Source organism: Emydura macquarii, unplaced genomic scaffold (assembly GCF_026122565.2).
Source record: "Emydura macquarii macquarii isolate MOO-44397 ecotype Brisbane River unplaced genomic scaffold, CSIRO-AGI_Emac_v2 contig_3603, whole genome shotgun sequence".
NCBI lineage: Eukaryota > Metazoa > Chordata > Testudines > Chelidae > Emydura > Emydura macquarii.
In genome coordinates, this window is record NW_027133740.1 from 10177757 (window position 1) to 10192296 (window position 14540).

General features: G+C 37.0%; 1 protein-coding gene across 1 annotated transcript in view; it reads left to right on the top strand.

Moving 5' to 3' along the window:
* Positions 1-2486, top strand: part of BCHE (butyrylcholinesterase) — a 39451-nt gene extending 36965 nt beyond the window's left edge. Inside the window, exon 4 of the mRNA XM_067536429.1 lies at positions 2168-2486. Coding sequence (XP_067392530.1) covers positions 2168-2292 — 125 coding nt within the window. The 3' untranslated portion in view covers positions 2293-2486. The remainder of the gene's footprint in view (positions 1-2167) is intronic.
* Positions 2487-14540: the final 12054 nt, after the last annotated feature.

The window sequence follows — 14540 nt, forward strand, 5'->3', positions numbered from 1 at the left end:
ACCACAATGTTTCCAAGAGCTCTTTGTTGAGTGGTAACAGCTAATTTAGACCCCATCATTTTGTATTTATAATCGGGATTACCTTTTCCCATAGGTATTTCTTTTCACTTATGAACACTGAATTCCATCTGCCATTATTTTTGCCCAGTTGCCCGGTTTTGTGAGATCCCTTTGTAACTTTTAACAGTCAGCTTTGGATTTAACTATCTTGAGTAATTTATTATTGTCTGCAAACTTTACCACCTCACTATTTACCCTTTTTCCAGATCATTTATGAATATGTTGAATAGCACCAGTCCCAGTACAAGTATTTGGGGAACCCCATAATTTACCCTTCTCCACTGTGAAAATTGACCAAGTATTCCTAGCCTTTGTTCCTGTCTTTTAACCAGTTACAGATCCCTCAGAGGGCCATCCCCCTTTCCCAGGACTGGTTACTTTGATTAAGAGCCTTTGGTATGGGACCATGACAAAGGCTTTCTGAAAGTTCAAATACACCATATCAACTTGCAAGGTTTATCTTTGTCCACATGCTCGTTGACACCTTCAAGTAATTCTAAGAGATTGGTAAGGCATTATTTCCCTTTACAAAAGCCATGCTGACTCTTCCCCAACATATCATGGTCATCTATGTGTCTGATAATTCTGTTCTTTACTATAGCTTCAATCAATTTGCCTGGTACTGAAGTAAGGCTTACTGACCTGAAATTGCAAGGCTCTTTGAAGCCTTTTTTAAAAATTGGTGTTACATTAGCTATCCTCCAGCTATCTGGTACGGAGTCTGATTTAAGCAATAGGTAATATACCAGTTAGTACTTCTTCAGTTTAATATTTGAGTTCCTTCAGAACTCTTGGATGAATATTATCCAGTTCTAATGAATTATTACTGTTTAATTTATCAATTTGTTCCAAAACTTCCTCTATTGACACTTCAGTCTGGGACAGTTCCTTAGATTTGTTTCCTAAAAAGAAAGACTCAGTTGTGGGGTTAGCCCCCGTATCCTCTGCAGTTAAGATTGATGCAAAGACTTCATTTAGCTTCTCTGCAACAGTCTTGATTTGAATGGAGATGTGATTTCATCCCATATCTCTATAAGTTTTTTGTACAGCACTGTCATGAATCTGTCGGTGGTAGAACGCCCCTGGTAGGGGCTTTGTGGGAAGTGCAGACATGAGTTCAATTGCCCTCACCCCATAGGGTGCTGCAGGATGTGTCTTTCTAGCAGGCCAGTGCTGAACTCTCTGGCCGAGGCCTCTTGGTAGTTTCACCCCCGCTCAGGGTCACAGGTGAATCAACAAAACAGCCCACAGACGGCAAATGAGGTTAAAAGAAAGTAAGGAAAAGAAAAACCTGTCAGCAGCTCACTCCAGGACATGGGCTTTTGTTACTTCAGAGGACTCTGAGAACATCCCTGTCCACTTCAGAGTTCACTGGGCTCCAGTGCAAGTCTCAGTTTCCTCCCTGCCTTTTAGCTCAGGGGATCTGCACCTTCCTTCTGTGAGGACAGGGGTTCTGCATGCTGTCGCCTCTCCCAGGACTGGAGAAATTCAACAGTCTGTTTTCTTCCCAGGGTTACCCCATCTGAGTGGAGTTCGCTCCCTTTAACAGCTCCTCCAGTCCTGGAATGATTTACAGGTGAGGAGGGGCAGTGCCACTCCGATCCAAAGCTCCATAATCCCTCCCACACCACTGTGTGTTTATATATTCCATCACAAGCACATAGCACAGTGGAGATATGATCCTCATTGGGGCTTCTGGGCTGTACTGTAAATTACATATTAAATAATTCTATTTTGATTAAAACAAATAGAGGTTGCTTTTAAAAGCTGAGATAAAATTACACTTTTATTGGATATAAAATGTAAGACATTTTAATAATAATAATAGTAATAATATATACAATGTAAAAGAGAAAATTCAACTTAATAAATATGTAATACCTAAGATGGTGTCAGAATGATAGTTCTTCATTTTAAGTCACTACTTCCTGATGCAGTGCTAAAATATTAGCTTCTGAGTTTCTAATAGTTGTGGGCGACAGGGAAAGAGGAGAGACTGTTGTGTAGCGTCTTTAGTGAAAATGGCATTGATAATCAAAATTATTTTTCAATGAATGTACAAAGAGATTCAAATTTAGATTAATACAACCCATTTCATGTTTTACAGGAAATATTGATGAAGCAGAACGAGAGTGGAAAGCAGGATTCCATCGCTGGAACAATTACATGATGGACTGGAAAAATCAATTTAATGAGTACACTAGCAAGAAGGAAAGCTGTGCAGGTCTCTAATTAATAGGTTTACCCTTTCTAGAATGTCCATATTACCATTGATCAAGCCAAACATACAGGTAACTATCTAATATCTTTAGCAATAAAGCATATTATGTAAATTAAACAAAATGCCACGGATATAATATTGATTCCCCAGATCTTTCAGTTTATATTCTACCTTGTATCTCAATAAACAATATAAGGCACTCATACCCTTTGAAGATTCAGAGTATGTTAAATAGGATTATAGAGATTAAAGTGTGAAGATTAATGATGTACATATTATCATAAACACTAGCTGCTTAAAGTCTCACTTCAAAGAAACACTGTAATCTATTACAGAAATTTTTTAAAATAGAAATATCAGTATTTTATAGTATTTTCGATGTAGATCTTTAGCTGCAATGTCACAGGATTATGAACCTTGCTTCAGTTGTAATTTAGTTGATATAAACATAAAGAGATGATAACTTTTTTCTGGACACAACAAATGTTAATTACTTGTTAAATCAAAGAACTTTTTAAGGGAGTGATTCAATTCTGAATAATTGCTTCTTTAAGGCCCAGTTCCTGGGAATCAACACACAATCCATGTAGTCACATGTTAATATTCTCTACTAGGAGCCAAGGAGAAAAAGAATTCTTCCCCTATGCCATAGAACCACTGCGAAGCCAGTCTGTGTAGCACTTCTGTTGCTGTGATCCCATTCATAAAGGAGCAAAGACTCAAAGTAACAGATCCAAAGCCAGGGCCAGCCTTTCCCTGCTCATCTCTCCAACCTTAGCCTGTGCAAGACTTCCCTGTGGAGCTGGGTTCTAGATAGGGGAGGCAAATGTCCACTGAACATCCCCACCCTTGAATAATTCAGTCCCTCACCACTTAAGGGAACCATCCTAGATTCAGCCCATGTCTATACTGACAGCGGCAAATCTGCCACCACCAGATCGATCTTTCTGGATTGATTGAGTGGTCAGTGTAGACCCGCTCAATCGATCAGGAAGTCAACGCTGGTAAACCACCCCCTCAAGTAGCGTAGTGCTGCGTCGATGGGAACGCTGCCCCCAAATTTCCAGGTAAGTGTAGACCAAGGCTGAATCTTTTTTGTGGCTTCAAAATAAAAGTTTGGGTAACTATTTCCCCCTTAATCTGTACTTCCTGGTTCTGGCTTGAACAGGAAGCAAAAATATAGTAAGATGTTATCCTTGGTCCATCTGGAAGGAAGTATTCAAATTCTCCTGAGATTGCAGGCGCTGGTGAAATTTCTAGTCCATTTTGGCAGACTGAAGAGATCTGGATAACACTAAAATGATGGAGAAGCAGATGAAAATAAAGATGTAAACTCCAAGAAAAAGGTTTGACAGCTTCCTTTGCAACAAGCACTTTAACTGATAAAATATGTTTATCCTTTAATTAGAGAATATAATTATTTCTTGCATAACTTCTTGGAAGTCAGTACTAGAAATTTTATCACAGTTTCTCAGAAGATCATTTTCCTGGATTAGAACCTGCACAACCAAAAGCCCATCCGTTTTTTGGGCAGGTAAATTAAATTATCATATGCAGAGTAAGGAATGAAAATATCTAACTAAGACCTGGTCTACACAAAAAAGTTAGGTCAGCCCAGCTATGGAGCTCAAGGATATGAAAAATACACCCCCTTGAGTGGCATAGTTAAACTAATCCCTGGGATAGACAGTGCTATTTCTATGGAAAAATTCTTCTGTCAACCTAGCTATCACATCTCGGGAAGTTGGATTACCTACACCGATGGGAGAACCCCTCCTGTTGGTGTAAGAACATAAGAATAGCCATACTGGGTCAGACCAATGGTATATCTAGCACAGTGTCCTGTCTTCCAACAGTGGCCAATGCCAGATGCTTCAGAAAAAGTGAACAGAACAGGGCAATTTATCTAGTGATCCATTGCCTGTCATTCAGTCACAGCTTCTAGTAGTCAGAGGTCGGAATTGCATCCTTGACCATTTTAACTAATAGTGTAGATACTGTCTAACCTGAAAAGCTACAGGGGCACAGCTGTATACAAGCCCTAGATTTTGCAAAAAGTCTGTGTGTAGTGTATCACATTTATAGTATACACATTTATGGAACTATATACATTTAGTATTGTTATTGATAATAATAATAACATGCAGGACTATGGTGATCTACAGAGTATTGAATGTTTACCACCTGCTATCTGCCTATCCTCTGCTATCAAACCACTGGAAAATTTGACAGAAAGATGAGTCTCTGTGCATAACCCAGATGGTTCTTTTGATTCAGAAGGCGATCTTTTTTTATTGACTTAAAGGGTGTGATTTTCAAAAGGGCTCAGTGTGGGCTTAACACTGTCAAAAGTGTCAATGTGAACCACAAAGGAAACAGAATTAGGTCAAACTTGAGCACTTCTGAAAATCACATTCAAATTCTTGGTGTCCTTTAAACCATTTCAATTTATTTCTGAAAATGAGGCAAGCAACATCACTTTTTTAAAAAATTCAGGGCTAATAAACATACAGATTTTTTTTAATTAAGCATTTTAAAAGATACGTAGTATTTTTCTTCTTCTATTTGTGCCGCATGAGTGTATTTGAAGAATAAAACTATTTTTACAATTTTTCACTGGACACGGCAATATGAAACCCTAAGAGAGATTGGAGGAAGAGAGGGAAAGAAAAACTGAATAAAATGAAACTTAAACCCATTCATTTGAAGTGTTGACTTGCTGATTTTGTTGGTATGAATGTATTGTGTGCTTTTGTTTTTCTTGCTCTGGGAAAGGATTTTGTAAAATACCATCACTACATCATTCCTATGCTGTGCTGATTTCATTTAGTCATATGTCTCTAGCCTACATTTATGCAAATACAATAAAACCTGCCATAAATGACTAATGAAGGGAACACCAAAAAATCAGTCACCCACTGTAGGTGGTTTATAGCTAAATGTCGAACAAAATTATACTAATAATTCTCTGAGGATACTTTAAAGTAGTTGTTTAAGAGAATCATTCCCTATTGGACAGCTACCTTGTAGATCTCACAGTATATGTATTATGATTAATGATATTTCTGGTGGCTCAAAAAGGGCTAGCAACCAGAGATTGACAGAGAAGATGTGCTGGTACTCTACTCATGCACCTTCTCAGGATCCAAAATTCTGACTATCATACCTCAGCAGTTTTTAGTTTCTGAAAACATGTTTAGCAGTACAATTAACAATGTTGACATTAAAGGGACATTGTTAGGCTTAAGAGTTAACTATCACACTGATTTGAATGGAGTCGATTGACACCAAGCTTAGAGAAACTGGGTTAACTTCATCATGGTTTTGTCACAGGCCTAGTTACCAAAGTGATTGTTGCTCTATAAACACACAGATGGACAGATATGCAGATAGAATTTGGGTCTGCCATCAACAGACTTAGTAAAACAGCATTGTGTCAGTTCATATTTGGAAGATTAGATTTAACTGTAACTATGGAAAATTTGATGGAACAGCCAGAAAATTGCCTTTACATTGTACAATATACAGATTCAGTATGAATCCCCTACTATCAGGTCTCTTTACCATTCCTGTTATATAGGCTGTAGTAGAGATACTGTCTTTTAAACCACATCATAAGGTTGTAATTTTTAATTTATCAAACTTTCTGAATGCTACAACATGTCATAATATCAAAGCAATCTAGCCCATTGCCATAGACAGGCAACATATAGCTTAGTCTGAAAAAGAATATTAAAAATGGAAATATATATATATCAGAAAGTTGCCTTCACCTCAACCATTGTTATGGGTCACATTTCCAATGGCTCCACGTTGGTTCTCTGGCATCAGCAATAGCTGATTCAGATGGACATCATAACCACCATAGTACTGCTGTTATCTCTGCAATATGTCCAACTATGAAAAAACAGCATATGTCATAAGCGCCATACGCCAGACTGAAAACCTCAGACAGCCCTCCAGCTCTTCCTGCTTCCTCACTGAATTAACTGTTAAAAGACCAAGACATGTTCCAGGGTTAGCAAGAATTAAAGGACTTGGAGGAGCTTGGATATGTGGCTGCACTAAACATTATGCTATCTCTGCTCTGCTAATTTCAGCCATAACTTTGTCCCAACGAGTTGCAGAAATAGGCTAGTAATCAGACAGTGATTCAGTATATGGGTGAAGAATGAGAGCAGCAGCTCTGGCCCAACCTCGCAGCCTGTTGAGGAGATGTGTCCGCGCCAGCTGACTACTTTCTCGCTTGTGGTTCTCTCTCACTCTTGTGCAGCTATGGGGATTTGCCAATAAATCTGTCTGCTCTTGGCTAGCTAGCAATTACAAAACAAGCACCTGTGTAACAGATATGGGCAGCTGTATATGTTTACCACTGCTGATCCATCTGTAGTACATGCCAGTTGATTCACTCTGGGTGGATTGGGAGCAAGAATTCATTAGAGAAAGTCCCTAGCATCATGAACAAGCATTTTTCTTTTTTCATAACTAATTTTTCTCTCTCCTCAGTAACTTAAGTTTCTAGATGGTTTTCTGGTCCTATGTGATTGTTGCTAAATGCTGATCAGGAAACATTTCATCTAACCTTTGGCAGCGAGATTTTCACCATTTGAATAACACCTCCCAATGATCCACAGACACTATTTGAAAACAGCTAGCATGTAGAGCTAGCATGGCATGTGGGAAAGAATTTATCACAACCTTTGACCCTTATAACACAGTCTTTCTACCTGAGGAGCTAGGAAAGCCATTGCAGTAACTCAGTCTGTAGAGATAACAGATGTTAACTTCAATGGTTCCAATTCTATCCAATAGAGGAGTATAGAGAACATATACAGACCAACTACTTTTTCAATCTTACTTACTTCCTTCAAGTTCTGTAATGCTAACATGACGGGTTAGTTATCTGAAATCAGGTTATTCTTACATTCCTTATAATAGTGAGTATTTAAATCTGCACTCATCTATAATTTATGTAATTTATTTATATCTAGACTTTGGCACCTGTCAAAAGGACATCCAGGAAATGTGACAAGTAAGAGTGTGCCAAATGGGATACCTTTAATGCAACACCTTTTAAGTGTTTTTCAGCCTTTCATGTTAAGTTATTTAGCCTTCTATAGCTTCATAGAAATACAAGTGAGAGATGCATCTGGCAGTACAATGCTATTTTAATGACCTGGGATCACATACATACCAAGCAACATAGTCATCCATGCAGAAGAAACCCAGGATGTTCAGCCCTGTAACCACAGCACTCTATCACTTGGGTTAAATTAAGTAGCAAGCTGCAGTAGTCCCTACCTCCAGTCTCTCGAGGAAGACAAGATTTCATGCGTATACAAAACCAGTGCATTAAACAATGGAATCTTCAATAAGATCAGTCCTTTTAAGAACTTCGATAATGAAAATTGTCTAGAAAGGTATTTATTCTAAATTTATTCTCTAGAAAGGTTTTTTTATTTTCTTTTTTTAATACTAGTTCTCCAAACTAATCTCTTCTTATCCCCCTATGCCCTCTTTTTTCTTTTTAAATTTCTTTTAGTGCTATTATTCTTTCCCTAACAAATGATAGAAGCCCTCACATGCTTTTCTAGTCAAGTTCTAGATGCATAGCTCCCCTTACTTGTTCTTCATGCAGTTTGAATGTTCTTAATTTTTCACATTACCCCAATTTCTGCTCTGTACCTATTTCAGTTGCTCTGTGCCATTTCTTTTAGTTGCTTTTAAATTCAACCATGTTTATTCCCTAGAGCTTTCCATTTTATATATATATATATTTCTATTCTACTCACTTTATCACTCAATCTCTTTCCATTTTAGTACAGTGCATTTTATTTTTCCATTTAATCATTTCTTCTATTTCTTTTTTTAAGGCTGATGCAGTTTAAAAACATATCATTCACAGTCCAATCCAGTTTACTCTTTGACACTGTAGAGAGTGTTCCTTTATAGGAGCTCATAATATCCAATAGGATAGCTGCATTTTTTGAAAGAGCAGATAATTTTATGAGCAACAAAACATTTTGCAGTTGTGCATGATAAGATAGGAGTAATCAAAAAACAAGCTGATTACTACAAGAGCCATAGAGAATTTCTCAGTATATTCAGCACTACAAAATTAGAAGGGTACATTACAGGGTTTTTCTTTTTCCTCAGGGCCACTGCCACAGACAAAATATTGGGCTTGATTAGCCAACGGCAAATGTTCCTAAATTGCTATGTTGTTCAGATTCACAATCCTCATGAATTTGCTACTTTGCACATTGTATCCCACAAATATATTTTTAACCTTTGCAAGAGATATTGATTTGTCTGATCAAGACTTACTTTTAAAATGTTAATGCATAAAATACATATATACCATCTATTTGTTACTCATAACGCCAAATCCTGTTGGTTTAAATATGCACACAGAAATTTTTGATATAATGCACAAAACAGCCAAATTACTCATTCAACCAGTTAAAAGTCCAAAAGCATTTACACAGACTTCAGTTGATTTAGGACTAAATCTTATGCCCTAAAGTAATTAACAAATTTAGCAATGCTTCATAAGGAGAGATAATTCCTTCCTGACCCCTGCTGAAATTTTGATGAATGAATATTGATTACCCCTGTCTTTGTATGCAAACCTACAAATGTTTTTGTTAGACTAGATTAGAAGTACTCAGAAAAACTTTAATGAATAGGCTTAATGACTACAATGCAGTGATGTGAAGCTAAAGTCAGTGCAGGTGTGCACTTTAACAGGGTTTTAATTGGGTTGCAGGTGAATATAAATAAGGCTCACAAACATTATAAAAGGACAAATGATGGGTGAGGGCAAATTAGGGCAGGGAAGAAGGGCATGTCACTTCATGTGATTTGTGGGATCCAAAATAAAATCTAATTGAGATACAGTGTTTGCTATGCCCATGCCAATGCAGGTAGAAAGGTTGTTTGATACTGCTCTGCTCCCTAATAGCATCACAAAATATATGATTAACCCAGTGGCTTCATTGTAATAATACATAAATTTGGGGGTCAGTCATGCTTTTCAGTCAAATCCTTGTATCTTTTCCTTAACAATACTGAAAGACAGGATAGAGTCCTATACTTTAATTGATATTATGTCAATTTCAGATATGAATAGCAACCAATCTCTTGTATGGACCCTCCCAATTAGTATACATACAAGTAAGAGAACACAGTCTCTTGTCTCTTCTAATTCTGCTTCCATTTTAATTTATTCCAGAGCTTCAACAGCTAATGCTTTAGCCTATTAATAGAATAATGTACAAATGGTGTAGGTGGTTCTTGCAGTTTGGAGTGCTGCGGTTAATTTCTTTAATTTATAAAGTATTTATAAGTCTCAGTTATACTGAGCAGTGGTAAAAATGTGTAGGCAGAAAGCAGTTATCTCCACACCTCTCAATCTTCCAAATTAAATTCACTCTTGCTGCATGTCTAATCACTTCAGGGCACCTCATCATCTTCTCTCTATTACAGGCTATAGAGCACCATTTCTTGCAAAATAGATATGTATATTTCAATGAAGCTCTTTAGACTGATCTTATTTTATTATCTCATCTGTGAGGAAAGAATTATCCAGGTTAACTGAGAACCAGTCCCAAGAGATGTGACTGATCATTCATCAGGAATTGTTTAGAAAGTATTTCATGTGGATTTTATTTAGGACTGTGGGAGCTAGTTGGAATTACACATCCAAAATGATATTTCTGAAATATTAAAACTTTCTCCCACTCACTAATTACAGAGCTGCACATTTTATAGGTATAGCTAGTTGGATTTACCCCAGAGCCACTCAATAATATTAATGTGCATGACTGTTAAGATATTTGTTTGAAATCAGAAGAAATGAGGCATAGCGGAAAGATTGTTTTTATTTATTTATTTTTAAGTACATTTAGATATGCAGGATTTAGTGGTCTGGAAAATACTTTTCTTTCTGTTTCAAGAGGTTAGATTGCTATCTAGGAATTCATTACATTCTGTATTTCATCTGCAGTGCTACAGATGTAAGTGAAAATATACTTCAGGAAACTATCCAGACCTGGCAGGCTGAAGTAGCTGATGGATTAATAGTTTTATTTTTCCCCATCTATTTCTATGATAATGCCATAATAAAGAGCTTCTCCTTCTGATGCAGATAAAACTCCCACTGCAGTCACAAATTTGGAGTCAGCAAGAGTTCTTAGAAACTGAAATAACAAGCTCATATTCAAGTTTATAAAAGAAATGGTCAGCCTGATGGTCCACACTTCATGATTGTCTTTGGGTATGACCTCATGATGCCTGTTTTCTTAATAAAAAATTCTGGGGCCCAGATCTTCTGCCATTGAATTAATGAAAGTTTTGCTTTCCAATTAAACCCAGTCCTTTACTCTGATGAGACAGGTGTGCCCCAGCCTCAGATATATGATAAATAGCCACCACTGATAGATCTTGGAGACTCTTTCGAGTAACAAAGAGATTTACAGAAATCAGTCAGAATGCTGGGAGGAAAGCTTGCACAGAATTATTAAAATCATGTCATCACCTCCTCTCCCAGATAAACTGTGCAGTTTATATTAATATAAAAGCACGCTTTGTGCCAAACCATTGAATATTGCACTCCCTTTTATAGATATTTTCCCAAGAAAAGTTGCCCACGCAGCAAAATCAGCAACAAAGCCTATATTATCTTGCAACTCATCCAAAAGGTCCTAAAAATAGTGTACCATTAGGCTATGGCTGTGCAAGGAATTTGTCGCAGTCTAGACACACACAAGTTTAGATTTGCAAAATGTATTAAAGACCTTGTTAAGATAATTAATGGATTTAACAAAACAGATATTACCTAAAGTGGTACAACTAGTGGTCAATAAGTCCTCCTTATCTGCCTATTTCAACACTTGACTTCTTACTCTTTAATATGCTAATTAGCTTTTTACCCTTGATCCTCTTTGTGATTCCTTGGAATACAAATTGATCAATTAATTATATTACCCAAACTCCCTACATGTTATAGAATGTACATTTCTTCTGACCCACATCACCATACATCATATAAATGCATATGATATTTCCATACTGTGTATATGCCATTATAGCTCTTCTTCGGTGGTGAATTGTAGAATGAAAGCTACCCTCAAACTTCCATTTATAACCCCTTAGACTGGGATTTCCAAAGAGGCCTCATGCAGTTAGGACCTGACTCTCACTTAATTTCAGTTAAATATGGATTTCTAATTCTCTTAAATTCTTTTGAAAATCCCCACCTTTCTGAAACTTCCCCAATTGTTCATTACTGGGTTTTGGTTTCCATGATTGGTTTGTTTCATTTTGGAGAATCTGAGCAAAATGCATTAAAGTGCTTTAAGTTGTGTAATGTGGGGAAAAAATATATTTCCTAATGTAAAACATTTTCTATGATTTTTTTATATGTGTGTGCATGTGTAACTCATGAACAACCAAACTTTACATGTAGAAGCTTTCACCTTCTAAAAATTGTCGAATAGTTTAAGTGAAATCTAAGCATATTTTAAAGTAGAAGAGTTTGAGCAATTAAAAATAATTCTGTCACTTGTGCAGTACAGAAGTTTAAGTGCAATGATGGAATTGTGTTTATGAAGAAAAAGGAGGGCTCGGTGGTTGGGGCGATAGGCTGAGACTTGAAAGACTAGCATTCAGTTCCCTGCTTTGACACAGCCTTTCTGTGTGAACTTCAGCAGATTATTTATCCTCTCTGTGTCTCTATTCCCAATCTGTACGTGGAAATAGTAGCACTTCCCTGTTTTACAGGGATGTTGTAATTATAAATTCGTTAGGGACTGTGAGATGCTCAGATTCTATAGTTATGGGGACCAAATAGCTGGGTCTTAGATCTATAATAAAAAATAATGTTGCCCCTTCTTCTGAAACCACCTCTCAGCCAAGTGGTAGCAGGTCATCTTGCTAATAGAGGAAAGATTAGTGATAAGGATTTTTGATAATTTCTAAGTGTAATTAATTTTATTTATACACCAGTCTTGGAACAGCATTGGCCAGACAGCATACAGGCAATCCCTTTTCAGGAATGTCAGATCATGATCTATTGGTTTAAGCATGAGGTGGGATCTAGGAACTCCTTGAGGTCTAATCTTGTCTATTTAATCTAACTGAGTCCCACTTTCCCTGTCTAATGAGGATAAGTGAAGATTCTTGTGCATCTTTTTGCATGGGATTTTCAAAATCTCTGGTTTCACTCTTTACTTCAGTGGGAGCAGAGTAAGGCCCACTCTGAGCACTTTAGTAAATCTCACCCGTAAAGCACCACATAGCATAAATGTTAAGATCTATTTTTGTTAGGATAACATGACACCTCAGCTCACATATCCATTCAGTACATCAGTTAAGATTTCTAGCCAAATCTGTGATGTGTCCACTCAGATATAGACTGAGACAACCACTCGTTTCCCAAAACCCACTGAACAGCCGTCAGATGGCTACCATTGTTTGTAGAATACTCTGATCTTTGACCTCCTTTCTGTGGCAAAGATATTTGAATAAACCATCCTTGTTTAGTTGAAATAATCTTTGTAATGTTCAACACGCAGGAATCATTTGAGCTCCTCTAATTTACCAGGCTTCTCATTTATCTCTGTCTCCCAATCCCCATTACTAGATTATTTATGTGAACTATGAAGAATGCAAAGGGTAAAACATCTTGTGTGAAAAAGATGCTGTTCTCTAGAATAATATGAAAAATCCCTTATGAATTACCTTTCTTTCACTACATAAAATATTTTAAACACAACTTGTGTTTATTGAATACAGTCTTTGCACATTCATATTTAATTGTACTGATCTATGTTTGCCTTTCCCCTTTTAGACTCACTTGACTGCATTTAAGTTGCAGACTTTCACATTTGTTCTTAAATATTTCACGTTTTCCTGCACTGTGAAGTACTTACAGTTGTTCAGTAATCGGGTTGTTCAATTGGCTGAAGATTCCTTGCCATGTAAAAGTGAACAGAGAGGTCCTCCGGAAAGAGAATAGTCTCTGAAATATAGCAGGCCATTTCACTGTAACTGAAGCAAGTAATGGAGAATTTGTAAAATAAAATGTAAAGGAATGAATTGTGGTCTGCAATAAATACATGCATTGCTCCAAGCGTATTTCCTTTTGAATTATAGGATTTCTCATTCACTGTTTGGGAATCAGGGCTTGTCTGCTCAACTTCACTTTATAGTCCCCTAGCCAGATATTTTAGCAGCTTCTGAGACACACTATAATTCAGTGATATCAGAGCAGCTCAATACATTTATTGTAGACCTGAGGTTTTTCAAACAAAACCAGAAATATGATCAAAATTGCTGAGACTGTAGATGTTCTTCGGTATTAGCTGCTAGACTAAAGGGGGAAACTTTTTATGGATTGCAGCTGAAATCCTGTGTATGGAAATACCTAGATTGTATTGTAGCTTCCTTTTCTAGCATTCAATGCCAGCAAGTATTTTGAAGTGAATGATAATGTGACCACCAAATTATATATGCTCCTCAACTTCAGTTTGATCCTACTTGGCTTGCTGCCTAAACTGAGGTCTAAAAACGCATCTGTCCATACTGGCTAATCAACAAGTTGTAGAAGGAAGTTGTACTGCTTCCAGAAATATGTTCCCTTCTTTACTTTTTGCACAATAGTTATACCAATCAATACTTTAATAATTAAAATCCACCAAGTGACAAGTGTTGGCTCTCTTAATGTGAACACATTTCCAAAGTTACTATTTCCAACTGCCCTGGCGAGTCCATAGCAGCATCCAAGGATCGTAATATTTTTACTCTCTTTACATTTCTACCCAAATTGCCCCAACCAAAACATTTATATGATTTCTCTCTGGAGATTAATACCACCCCTCACTAATAGCCACCCCACTTCGTGCTTTTCCTTATCTCTCCCTCCAGTAAATTGCATTTGGTCTTTTAGTCCCTTGTTCATTTTCATGGTTCAGCTAGACCTCTGTTATTCTGATAATATAGTCATTTTTGAAAACATGCATCTCTCATTCAGCTGTCTTATTATTATGTGCGCCCCAAGCACTGGAATAGGAGTTTTTTCTTTCTTACTGTGCTCTCCTTTGCTTTCCCTTTCCACTCTTTCTTACACTGTTAATCAGTGATTATGTCATCTAAATTATGTGCTTCTTTAAATCCCTTTGCTCTATCACTTCTTATCAAACAAAAAAATGGCAAGGTAATTTTCCACAGTGGTTGCCAATCTATGTATTTCCATACA